Source organism: Camelus bactrianus, chromosome 16, assembly GCF_048773025.1.
Source record: "Camelus bactrianus isolate YW-2024 breed Bactrian camel chromosome 16, ASM4877302v1, whole genome shotgun sequence".
Classification (NCBI taxonomy): Eukaryota; Metazoa; Chordata; class Mammalia; order Artiodactyla; family Camelidae; genus Camelus; species Camelus bactrianus.
Window position 1 is genome coordinate 7,861,136 of NC_133554.1, and position 11,995 is coordinate 7,873,130.

The 11,995-nt window shown below is 54.1% G+C and overlaps 2 protein-coding genes across 3 annotated transcripts; both read right to left on the reverse strand.

The window, feature by feature from the left end:
- Window positions 1-6,321: 6,321 nt before the first annotated feature.
- On the reverse strand, window positions 6,322-8,386 carry TMEM95 (transmembrane protein 95). 2 transcript variants are annotated; one of them, XM_074342303.1, is made up of 8 exons: window positions 8,127-8,386; window positions 7,841-7,897; window positions 7,563-7,643; window positions 7,442-7,462; window positions 7,217-7,297; window positions 7,032-7,119; window positions 6,817-6,889; window positions 6,322-6,703 (listed from the first exon to the last, which is right to left on the reverse strand). In XM_074342303.1, exons 1-7 carry the CDS (start codon window positions 8,293-8,295, stop codon window positions 6,856-6,858), a joined length of 531 nt encoding a protein of 176 aa, XP_074198404.1. In that variant the 5' UTR covers window positions 8,296-8,386; the 3' UTR covers window positions 6,322-6,703; window positions 6,817-6,855. The 2 variants fall into 2 exon arrangements, with proteins under 2 accessions (XP_074198404.1, XP_010964196.1); XM_010965894.3 differs by having other exon boundaries at window positions 6,322-6,889.
- A 198-nt stretch (window positions 8,387-8,584) lies between these two features.
- Window positions 8,585-11,977, reverse strand: KCTD11 (potassium channel tetramerization domain containing 11). Its single transcript, XM_010965893.3, has one exon. The coding sequence runs from the start codon at window positions 10,603-10,605 to the stop codon at window positions 9,907-9,909; it is 699 nt and encodes a 232-aa protein (XP_010964195.1). The 5' UTR covers window positions 10,606-11,977; the 3' UTR covers window positions 8,585-9,906.
- Between the last annotated feature and the right edge of the window lie 18 nt (window positions 11,978-11,995).

Here is an 11,995-nt window from a genome sequence, read left to right on the forward strand (position 1 = left end):
CGGAGGGTTTTTTGTGATTGTTACAGTCATATGACAACTTCCTATGCTGACAGTACTTGACTGAGGTATAACTTACATTCAGTAACATGGACAGATTGAACTGTACAGTTCAATGCATTTCAACAATTCTACATATCCATTAATACAAAGACCTAGAACATTTCTACAATCCCACAAAGTAGCTTTGTGCCTATTTTCAGTCAATCCCATACCCCAGAGACAATTACTATTCTGATTTCTAAAACCTATAGATCAGGAGGAGGGTATAGCTCAGTGGTAGAGTGTGTGCTTGGCATACACAAGGTCCCAGGTTCAATCCCCAGTGCCTCCATTAAAAATAAATAAATGAATAAACCTAATTACCTCCCCTTCCAAAAAATAAATAAACCAAAAAAAAAATTTTTAAAAATGGTCTGAATGACGAGACAAGCTGGAAGAAATAAAAACATTAAAGAAAAAAAAATAAAACCTATAGATCAGTTTTATCTGCTCTTGACCTTTTTGTCAATAGAATCGCACAGTGTTTATTATTTGCACTTGGCTTCTTTCACTCAGTGCATTTTGAGATTCATCCTGGTGTTATCCATGTTCTTGGTGGAAAGCACAATGGCTCCATGAACATCTTCAAGGAAGAGTCTGTGAAACCTGATCTTCCTTTGAATGTCCAGTGTCCTCCCAGATCTGGGTGCACTAGAGGTCCTCTGGGAGTTGAGTGAATACATGAGTGTAGAATACATGGGGAAATATGAAGGCAGATGCAGCCAGAGGCTGGCAGAAGGCAGACTAGGCATCAATTCATCCTTCCAGTAAGCTTTCACTGTGCCAGGTTCTGGGGACCCAGGTGAACAAGGAGACATGATCCCTGCCCTGATTGGATTAATTCTAAGGGGCCTTGCAGAATATGGTCAGGAGCTTGGGCCTTACCTGAGGGCTCTGGTAACCACTAAGAGGCTTTAAACAGGGAAGTGATAGAACCAGCCTGCATTAGTAAGAGACTGGGAAAAGGTGAGAGAGAAGAAGCAGGGAGCTCAGGGAAGAGGCCCTGACCATTGGTTCTGGGGAGAGGGGCTGCCCCTTCCTAGGCCTTGGCTGTAGGATGGAGAGGAGTTGCTATTCATTGCACTCTTGGCTTAGGTCCTCTGTGGTCCAGCAGAAAACCAGAGGCAGAAGCTCAGGCTCACCTTTGTCTCTGACTCATAAAACCCAGGGAATCAGAGGCCTCTGTATCCCTCCCCCTTCTCCCTATTTGTTTCGCACTTTTGGAGTGAAGCTTCTCTAATCCCCACCTTTGCCCATAAAGGAGGATGGGGGGTTGGGGAGCACAGTCTGACCATCCCCCCCCTGCCCCGGGATCACCTTCTCCAGGCTGAGATGGGGCATCCTGCTAACACTTAAACCTGGAGGCCCAGATGGAGCACCGCCCCCTTCGTCTACCTTTCCCCAACCTCTGCCCTGCCCTGCAGGCTCTGCATCCGAGAAGGATGAGCACATTCACACCAGCAGGGCCAAGTCTTTCCCCACAAGGCAGAGAACCAGGAGGACAAGCAGAGAGGGCAACCAGGTGGCCAACCCCCAACCCCCGCCTTGGGTTTGGGTGACGGGTGGGGCCCATCCTTGTGCAGAAACATTCCTGCTCCTAGCAGGAATCACATTTGTGCTTCCTTGGCTTTTCCTTTTCTGCTGTGATCTCTGAGATCACTGGGCTCTCCCCTTTCCACCTGACCCACACCAACCTCTCAATGGGGCAAAACACCTCAGTGGTCTGGCTGTCTCTCTCTTCTGAGCCACTCTTCTGAAGCTGTTCCCTCTGCTTGGAAGTCGTCCCACCCCCTTCTCCCAAACTGGCTTTGCTACATGCAGGAAGCCTACTCCCAGCTGGTCAGGTCTCTTCCCCTGCACCCCAAGATCCATGTGTTTTCCCATCATTGCACTTGTTGCTCTGGTAGAATTTGCCAGTAACTTGTCTGTCTCCCCTGCTAGACTCCAAGCTCCAGGTAGAAAATGACTTCATCTTGCCTGGACATTGCTCTGTCCCCCATGCCCAGTCTAAGTGCCTGACTCATATGATACGTGCTTGTAACCTTTGCTGAACAAATGGACGGGACAGAGTCATCTGGGTAGAGTGAGAAAAAAAGGAGATTTTTGACATCAAGAGCACCTTTGCTGGGAATGATGGGGATAGGAATATCTAAACCTAATCCATTAGCGTCCTGGTGAACCCACCCCTGCCCCCTCCCTGTGTGGCACTCCCTGGCCCCACATGGTTATCCCTCCCCAGACCCTTGGGTAAAACCCTCTTGTTGCATCCACCATCTCCCAGGACCCTGAGGCCCCATCTTTTCCCAATTTGCATTTACTTCACTGGTTAACGGAGTCACCAGCACACAACCTTGTATCTATCTGATGGTTTGCCTTCCAAAGTGGAAGCACTCTTACATCTACCATATTCCTTCAGGCTTAGAGTGGAGCTGAGGGCCTTTATAGAACAGGAGCTGAGACCTCACTTCTGGAGCCCGACTGCCTGAGTTTGAATCTCAGCTTTATCACTTACCATTCTCTCAGTCTGAGTGAGTTACTTCACACTTCTGTGCCTCTGTTTCCTCCTCTTCAAGATGAGCCTATTGGGAGTATTTACCTTCGGGGGCTATTGGAGAATTAGCTGCATCTAGGTGTGTGGTAGCCAGTCTCCAAAACGGCTCCCAGTGAACCTCCCCTCCCTGTATTCACACTGTTGTGACTTCCCACAATGAACAGGGCTGATCTGTGTAATCAATGGGATATTGTGAAAAGGATGGCATGTGACTTCTGAGCTAGGTCGTGAAAGACAGTGTGGCTTCTGCCTTCCCCTCTTGGACCACTCGCTCTGGAGGAGGCCAACCACTATGTCATGAGGACAGTCAGGCAGCCCTGTCGGAGACTCCACACGTCGAGAAGCTGAGCGCTCCTGCCAAAAGCCAACACCAAAGTGCCAGGCATGTGAGTGAGCCATCCTGGAAGCTGATCCACCAGCCCCAGTCAAAGCTTAGATTCCTGCAACCCTGACCAACATCTTGATGGCACCCTCATCAGAAACCCTGAACCGGAACCACCCATTTGAGCTGCTCCTGAATTTCTGAGCCACAGAAACTGTGAGATAATAAGGGTTTATTGTTTTAGGGTAATTTGTTACACAGCTATAGATAATGAATACAGTACTTAAAATGCTTAGGATGATGTCTGGCACAGTCTCCATACATCTTAGTCACCATTAACTCCATTTTACAGGTAGGAAGACTGAAGCTTAGGCTGATGAAGTGTCCTCATGTACATACATAGTTAGGAAGTGGCCAGGTCAGCCACATCGTCAACCCAGGGCCTTAAATGCCAAGTCTTAGGCCCTTTTTTCTGCCCCACTGTTCCACTTATCTATCATTGAGTGGCATTAAAGCAACCATTTTATTCTGCTCCAGGACTTCCAGTGTCTGGAATTCTAACAGGACACTGGGGGGATGCTTTATCTCTGCTCTACTATGTTTGGGGCCTTGGGTGGAAAAACTGAAAGTCTGGGGGTGACTTGACAGCTGGTGGCTGTGTCATCACACACTTCTGGCAATAGATGCTGGCTGTTGGCTGAATCCCTCCGTAGGGACTCCTAGGCTGAGCATCCTCAGAGCATGGTGCCTACGTTTCAAAGTGAGTGTTCCAAGAAGCACAGGGTAGAAGGTGCCAGATTCTTAAGGCCTGGGCCCAGAAAGTGGCCCAGTATCACTTCTGTCACATGCACTTGGCCAGCTAGTCACAGAGTCCAGTTTCAAGAGAAGGATAGGAGGCACGTCACAGACTGTGGGGCTGTTTTTAAAACTGTTGTTAAAACAGCAGCCTCCCCTGTTGGGTGAAAGGCTCAGAAAAGCCATTCCTGCCCTGGTGGGCCATACTCTAGTCGGTTGGCCTTCTGTGCACAAAAGAAACACAGACTCCACTAGCCTCCTGTGTTACGTGCTCATGTAAGGCTGACATGGGGCGGGCATATCACGAGGGCTCAGAGAAGGTGCTGGAGTTGTCAGGGACACTTCGTGGTAGCTACCAGTTGCCAGGCTCTGAGGGAACAAAGACAGCAATCCTTAAGCAGCGGCTTTAGAGAGTAGTGTGTGGTGTAGAGGGAAGATGTGTAAAGAAAAACCATCACCTGATGTGACAGGGACCATCTGAGAGATGCCTGGAGCAGACATGCCCCCACTCTGTCTCAGGGGCTTGGGGAAGGCTTCTCAGAAGAGATGATGTCTAAGCCAGAGGAGAAAGGCATTTCAGGTCCAGGAACAAGCCTGGGCAAAGGTGAGGAGACGTGAGGAAACAGTGTTTGGGCAACTAGAAGTGATTCAGTGTGGCTGTGGGGTGGGCAGAGCTGAGAGATAAAGCTCTGAGGTTACATGGGGGTCAGGTTCCAAGAAGCACTATGACGGTAGATCACTGGCTGGCAAGAAGTGGGCAAGTGGCAGGAGAGGAAGAGGATGTCCATGACACTGTTGGTGCTGCCATTAAGCCTAAGAGCACTCACGGGCCGGGGTGGGGCCAGGGCGGGGACGTCAGGTCTGGAGAGGGTGGACACATGGAGTCTAAGATGCCTGTGGGACAGTCAAGTGAGATTCCAGTTCTGCATCTGGACAGTCCTAGACTGAGAACCAGTAAGACAGGCGGGAGCTGCTGATGGAGAGTCTTGAATGTCAGGGTCAAGGGTCAACCCTATTTCTGTATGCAAAGAAGAGCTAGGGAAGACTTTAAATAAGAAATTACAATGACTCATACTTAATGAGGGTCCGTTACATGTCAGGCTCAGTCCCAAGCATTTTATATGAACTGATTTGGACCTCACAGCAATTCTGGAAGGTAAGCACTGATGCATTTCATTGAATTAAAGATTATCATCAATTGTAATATATACCATTATTATGTATTAATGGTATGACATGACTTCAATTTAAAATGGATTCTTCAGAGATGTTAAAATGGGGGGGGGGGGAATGCTGTAGAATCAAGGAAACACATGACCTGCGTTTAAAATATGAGGAAACAAGAACAAAGAAGTTAAATAACTTGTCCAAGTTCTGGTAAGAGCCAGAGCCAGGATTTGAAGTCAGGCATCTTAACACACCCCAAAGCCCAAGTCCTTAAGCATCATTTGATGTGGGGTTTTAAGAAGACCAGTGTGGTTGCTGAGGGTGTTACGGATTCGAGGGGAGTGGGCAAAGTCAGATGCACATCTGGGAGATTGGGGTCCGCAGGTGGGTGGGGTCTAGAGTGGGCTGGAGGCCATAGGGCAGGAGGAGGGGACAAAGAGAATAGCGATCCTTCAGGAATGAGCAGAACTGGATGACCCACAGCATGCTGGGTGTGAAAACAAGCGGCTCCAAAATGTTGAGCCTGGAAAGAGGGCACAGCCGAGTACGGGGCAGCTACTGCAGCCCCGAGGGGGCGCTGTCGTGCCTGGGCCGTCGGGAGGCATGGCTTCTCATTCCATGGTGGGCGGTAGTGCCGCCTGGCGCCTGGTGGGCAATCACTTACAATTGGTCAAATGAATGGATGTGTGAGCTGTTGTATGATCTTGGACAAGTTGTCTGATCTGGCTTTATGATCTCTGGGTCTCATTTTTGTGTGTGTGCGTGTAAAAGGAAGAGATTAGACGAGCTCGTAAACAAAACGGAAGGTATTCTCCTGAGAAGGGTAAGCCTTCCTCTCTCCATCCCCAGGACCTTTATGGGCCCCCTAAACAGTGATTCTAACTCTGGCTGGCTGTGAGTTAGACTGAGGCCCCATGTGAGACCATTAAATTCAGAATCTCTGGTGATGAGGCCCAGCAACAGGTGGGGTTTGAAGGTTGCTCAGGCGACTTCAATGTAGAGCTATTTGAGAACGCTAGCCCTGGAGCCTCCAGGTACTCAGTTGGAAAACCATGGAGCGAGGTCAGGGCCAGGACCCCTTCCAAGCCTAGGCCCTTGGACTGAGACTTACGGTTAGTGACAGGCCTCCCTTCTCATGTCTCATCTCCCATCCCCCAAATCAAAACTCCTGAGAGCCAGGGGACTAAACACCAAGGTTTCTCAACCAAACACTGGACGTTTGTGGAGGACTTTCCTGTGCATTCTCAGATGTTTCGCTGCATCCCTGGTGCCTACGCACATGCCAGTAGCATATCCCTCCAACAGCCCTGCCCCCCCCACCCCTGCCATCAAAACAATCAGAAATGTCTCCAGTTGTTGAAAAAGTCTCCTCAGGTGAAACCCCCGCCCTGGTTGAGAACCACTATGCTCTATGAGCCTCCCATTGCAGACAGAGGCAGGGGCGGAGGCCATTTGACAGCAGGTTTAATTGGGCCTGGCAGGAGGGAGGCCTCTGTGGGAGGCCAAGGCTTCACAATGTTAAATGGAAGGATAGTATGCCAACAGGCTGACTGATGTGGTCTCACTCTGGGGGGAGGGAGTTCTCCAGAACACTCATTCCCGGATTCCCAATCAGTCATAGGAGGGCCAGAAGTAGCTTCTGGGGCAGACACCCCCGCTTTCCGGGAACAGGCAGAAGGGGGTGTGGGAGTGGCATGTGCAGAGGGGATTCTTTCCTTCTGTAGATATTTTCCTGGCACGGTGACTGCCTGTCTGATTGGCTGAGGGCTGGAGGGGAGGAACTTTCCAGCTGTGGGTGCCTGGGTCGGGTCCCTGGAGGCCATCTGACGCTGGGATGATAGGGACGTCTGGGTGTCGGGGTTTGGAAGACTGAACCGTTGTGGCTGGTACCAAGGGGCTGGCCCTTCCCACCCCCGGCAAGAGACGTGGAAGTTGTGGGTACTTGCTCCTTGGAACTGGAGGCTAGGATCTGTCTGTGTCTTCACAAGTCACTTTTTGCTTGAAAGTGGTTGTACCTGAGGGAAGAAAGAGGGTAGGAGCCCTGGGAAAGGAAGGGGAGGGAAGGGGGCTGGGAAGGAAGGAGGAAGGATGGGTGGTGGAAAGTAATGGTGGGTTGGAGGTGGTGAGGCTGTTTGCGGCCCTTATCCCCCAACTCACTCCACTGCGAAGCTCACAAAACCCAGGAGCAGCACAGCTCCGAAGACAAAGAGGAGCAGAATCCTGGCTTCCCAAAGATCATGACTTCCTGCAGGGAACCCAAGAGGCAGTGAACGATCCTGGGGGGAGTCTAAGAGCTCAGAGTTCTGGGTGGGGTGAGGCAGGGAGGGGTGGGGAGTAAGGACCTGGGAAGCAGCGCTTTCGGGTCCAGCAGTACACCTCGAAGCCCGCGCAGGTGGAGCAGTTGTACAGGATGGTGCTGCCCCCTACAGGAGACAGCAGGACCAGCGCTGGAGAGCGAAGCCTCTGCTCCACCCTCCCCGAGTCCCACCCTTCCTCCCTACCTGCAGGCTCTCCTCAGGTGCCCCAGAGGCCCCTCGCCCTCGCTACCCCTTGCCTTTCCTACTCACGGCAAGCGGGAGCGCAGAGAGCTGAAATGAAAGACAAGGAGGGGTGGGGTTAAACGAGCTCAGCGACACGCTCTTTTGCCTAAGAACCCAGGCAACCCTCGGTCCGTCCCCGCATTGATACCTTCCCTGTTGTACTCGAGGAGCTTGGTCCTATGAAGCCATTGCCAATATGAAGGGAGTGAGGAGAGAGACCCTTTGATCTCTGGGGAGACAGAGCAGCTCTATTGCCCAGGGCCTCAACAGGGCGGGTTCACCTCCACCCCTTCCCCCAGCACCTCCCATCTAGTCCTCCTGTCTCCTCCTGGCCTCCACCCTTCCCTGCCCCTCCAGCCCCCTCCTACCATCCCTTTCCTTGATGCCGTCCAAACCCCTAGGTTGTGCCTTCCCTCTTAACCTCACCCATGACTCTCAGGACTCTGTGAGTCTTCTCTGTGACTTTGTTCATAGACGCATCATCTGTAGGGATGCGTAAGGACCCGTGATTCCCTCATCAGCCCAGAAGGAGGTTCTGGGCCTTTCCTGACTTTTCCAGGGTCTGAAGTTTTCCCAGGGGGAGAGGCCAGTGTGTCCAGAAAGGGCTGTGGACTTAGGAGGTGATTGAGAAGCACAGCTGGGAAGCCACATGCTGCCCCACTTGGGGCAGAGGAGTGACTTGCTGGGCTCATCCCTGAATATCTGATCATACCTAAGGCAAAGGCTGAGAAGTTCCAGGAGACCTCACAGTCCTTCCACTGGGCCTCCATCTGGCTGCAGAGTTGAGCCAGGCGGCCCGATAAGTCACGGTCTGGGAAGCGGCAGAAGACACAGGCCTGGGCGGCTGCCAGGAAGATCCCACTGAGTGCCAGCATCCACATGAGGCCTGCTGGGGGTGCTGGAGGGGGGCTGGACCGACCTAGGCTGGGAAGACCTTGGAATGCTCTGTGATCCTGGTTCCAGCCCTTTGCCTGGAGGTTCTAGAGTGTTCCAGAACAGTTGGAGGTTCTAGAGCATTCCAGAACAGTGCCATGGCTCCATCCCGAGCTGGGGTAAACCTGGGGCCCAAGGAACTGGGGACGAGAAGACACTTGTAGTGAAAGATGGGCAGAGAAAGCAGGGCTTTTGCTATACCCCCAACCCAGCCCTCAGCAGCCTTTACAAGTTTCTGTGTGGTTCCAAAAGCAATTTTATTTTTCTTCTTGTAAATCATGACCAGTGATAAATAATGTGACTCCCCCAGTGAAGAAGTTGTTTGTTAACATCCCATCCCCTCAGGGATCCAGAAATCCCATCCCTTCCCATATCCTCCCCCACTCTCTCAAACACTTCTGTTCTCTCTGCCCTGGGCAGCCTTGGGCCTTCCCCAGCTATCACCTAGCAACAGGCTCATGGTTGCCTTAGCAACCAAGAGTTCTATACAGGCCTCCAAGGCCAGGCTCAGCCCAGTGACTTTTCTCTTACCTCTCATCAGAAGATCCTATTGACTCAAACCCCAACAGGCTCCTCCTGCCTATGTGGTGATATCAAGCACATGTGTGCACACACACACACCTTGTGATTAAATTAATTCTCAGTCTACTCACACCTATACCACAGACACACCTGGTGTCAAAACAGTTGCCGGGCAACCCCAAACAGGACTGGACATGCAGAGACCACAGAAAGACCACACACAGACACCATCACCAGCAACACAGATGGGAGCCAGGATGCCAGAGATGCATGCATCAGTCAGACTCACTGGCTGACACGCACGTACGCATGAAGGAAGTAAGGCCAGGACCCAAGAAGCTGCCACCTGCTCCCCATGGCCAGCCCTACCATCAATGTGGGATTCTATAAACCCTGGGATCTCCAGAGGGATGCTCCAGCCCCATAGTTAATGGGGATCCTCCTAGCTCCTTTATGCCGACCCAGGGTGGGATGTAGCCTTTCTGTCTCCCTCAGTGGAGGCTTGGGACACAGCCAAAAGAATCTCCCTTCCCATGTTTCAGAGTGTTCTGATCTCTCATTGGTCAGGCAGGGCCACCAGCTCCAGGAGAATCACAGTCCATGAAACCACGTTAGAGCAATCTAAAGTCCCTCTTTCCCCCAGACCTCAGTGTCCCTCTATGATTCTGCTAGGCCTAGCCTGGGCAGAGAAGCATCCCCACTTTTCCAGACCCCTGAACACTGAGCTCTAACCGAGAAACACTGGAGATCCCCGGCTCAGGTGAGAAACTGCCTGAGGAAACCTCCCCACCCCTCCCAGGATTAGCACTCATCTAGACCCTCTGGTCTTGTGAGCCTTTGGTGGGCTCTGGTTTGAGGATTCCTGCCCACATATGGACTCCAGTCAGGTGCAGTGGATCCCTGACTCTCACAGCTCCCGAAGCAGAGGTAGGAAGAGGCCTCAGGAGAGCCTTCATCCCCTTTCCTGACCCATCTTTTCTTCCCACCGCCCTGCCCCGCCCTGCCCCCAGTCAAACTGAGGGCAGCTTTCCCAGTTCTTAGTGCCGGACGAAGCGCAGAGATCGGGAGTTGAGCAGGTCTTCAGGGTCAGGGAAGACAGAGTCGAGACGGAAGCCGTGCTCCAGAGCCACCCGCAGCACCTCCTCCAGGAAGCCTGGTGTGCCCACCACCTCCCGTCGCTCTCCTGGCCCCCCAGTCCACAGTGGCTGCAGCCCCAGTCTCCTGTACTCCACTTCGGGGAGTTCTGCGGGGCAGGGGGCCCACTCCAGACGAAAGTGTGGGCCTCCCTCCGCCCTGTCCTCATTGGCTACACCAAATCGGGCCCGCATGGCACCCAGACACTCAGGGTCGGTGCAGAAGAGGTTGGCCCGGAAGGTGTCCACCTGGACAGAGCTCAGCTCATAGTGGTGTGGGCCCCGACGAGCAGAGAAGTGCACCAGGCGGGGGCTGCTATCTACATCTGCGTGGAGCAGGGCAGCTGTGGGTGCTGGGGTCCCGCGAGAGGCCTCCAGTTCCCGCAGGGCATCCAGGAGGGGGCGGATCTGGTAAAAGTCAGCCTCTGCCCTGAGAAGCGCTGTCTCTCCATATCCTCGGGGCAGGTCCAGGCGGCCCAGCCGGAGGAAATTGAGGATGTGCCGGAAGGCCTTGCCATCTCGGTCGATGAAGTAGTGACCGCCTCCCTGGGGATTGAGGTTGGGGGTCATGGGGGTACCGGCCCTAAACATGGCCCCCAGCATAGAGTCTGGGAATCGAGTCAGGGTCTCCAAAGTGGTGGAATATAGTGTGCCCCCCACATTCAGGGTCACAGGGCCCCCAAAGGAGGGGGGCGAAGAGGTCACAGGAGGAGGGGAAATTTTGAGGAATACTGGAGACACTGAAAGAGAAAAGGTGGAATTTCCTGAGTGTGTGGAATTTGGTCGTCAGGTTCAGTCTGTCTCTGGGCTGGAGGTACAGGTTGGAGTACAGCAAGATTCAGGGCTCACCCCAGGTACCTTGATGGTGGGGGATGGTTTCTGGGCACAGAAAGACCGGAAAGGTTGACAGAACGGATGAAAAGAGCAGAGCGAAGCCAGAGAGGGCCGGAGATTTAGGTCCAGACGCATCCGATTCTGGGTGGTCTGCGATTCCTTTCTGTCGTCTTCAAATAGTGGGTTTCCGGAATCCAACCAGCAGGTGACGGTGGCTAGCACAAGGCCGACTCTTTGAAGGGTCTAGCTTCCGAGTTCTCGGGCAGATCGCTGTCGCCGTGGGCGAGTCCACGTAGGGCTCCCGGGGCCAGTCAGAGGCCTGGCCTGGCTCCGGCGCGGGTCCCGGGAGATGGAGGCTGGGCTGACTGGAGCCGATGGCGGAGGTGCCTCGGTATTGGCTGGGGAGCGAAGATGCACGCTCAGTCGGAGCTGGGAGTGTCCGAGGACTCTGATGGGAGCAGCCGGGAGTCTCGGGACCCGGGCGCCGCCGCCTTCACCCGGTGTTGCCGCAGCCGCTCAAGTCCTCTCCGCCCCCAGGAAGTGGCCTAAGGGCAGCGGCCGGGGGCCCTTTAAGAGACAGCCCCGCCCCCAGGGCGCCCCACCCCCCGCCCCCGCCAGGCGCGCGCCGCTGGGGTGGTGGCGGGAGCCGAAAGTGGCGAACCGGAGAGACGGGGCGGACGGGCTGGACGGGCAGGCGCTGGCGGGGGTGGGGCCCGGAGGGTGACTCAGGCGCGTCGTTCCGGATGTGGCCGCGACAGCCCCGCCGGCCCCCAGGTGTGCCCGGCCGCACGTCTGCAACTCGGCGGGAACCGGCGTCTCCTATCCCGCAGCTCAGGAAACGGAGGCCCGGCCGTCCAGGGCTTGGGGACCAGTTCCCTTCCAGTCGCCCCCGCAGGGAATTCCCGAGGGGGCGGGTGCTGAGCCGCCGCATTCCAGGGATACCTCGGGGCCAGGGTGGCCCGAGCCTGCTTCTCCGTCCCGGCCTAAGGGAAGGCTGGACACAGCCCACGCGAGTGGCCTCTCCCCGGCCGGACGGGTCTGGCCACGTAGCCTGAGCCCTAGAGCCACGCCCATGGCCTCAGCTTCGGGCTGAGGCCGAAGCTCCCACTTCATTCCCCGGGAGTCGCCCCTTGCATAACTAGAGCTCGAAACTCCCAAC

Excerpts from the sequence above, each read along its gene's own strand:
- KCTD11 (XM_010965893.3), bottom strand. The coding sequence starts at position 10,605 with ATGCTGGGGGCCATGTTTAGGGCCGGTACCCCCATGACCCCCAACCTC.
- TMEM95 (XM_074342303.1), bottom strand. The coding sequence starts at position 8,295 with ATGTGGATGCTGGCACTCAGTGGGATCTTCCTGGCAGCCGCCCAGGCC. Across the intron at positions 7,644-7,840 it reads CAGAGTCCTGAGAGTCATGG|AGATCAAAGGGTCTCTCTCC; the intron begins GTGAGGTTAAGA and ends CTGTCTCCCCAG. Across the intron at positions 7,120-7,216 it reads CCGAAAGCGCTGCTTCCCAG|GAAGTCATGATCTTTGGGAA; the intron begins GTCCTTACTCCC and ends GGTTCCCTGCAG.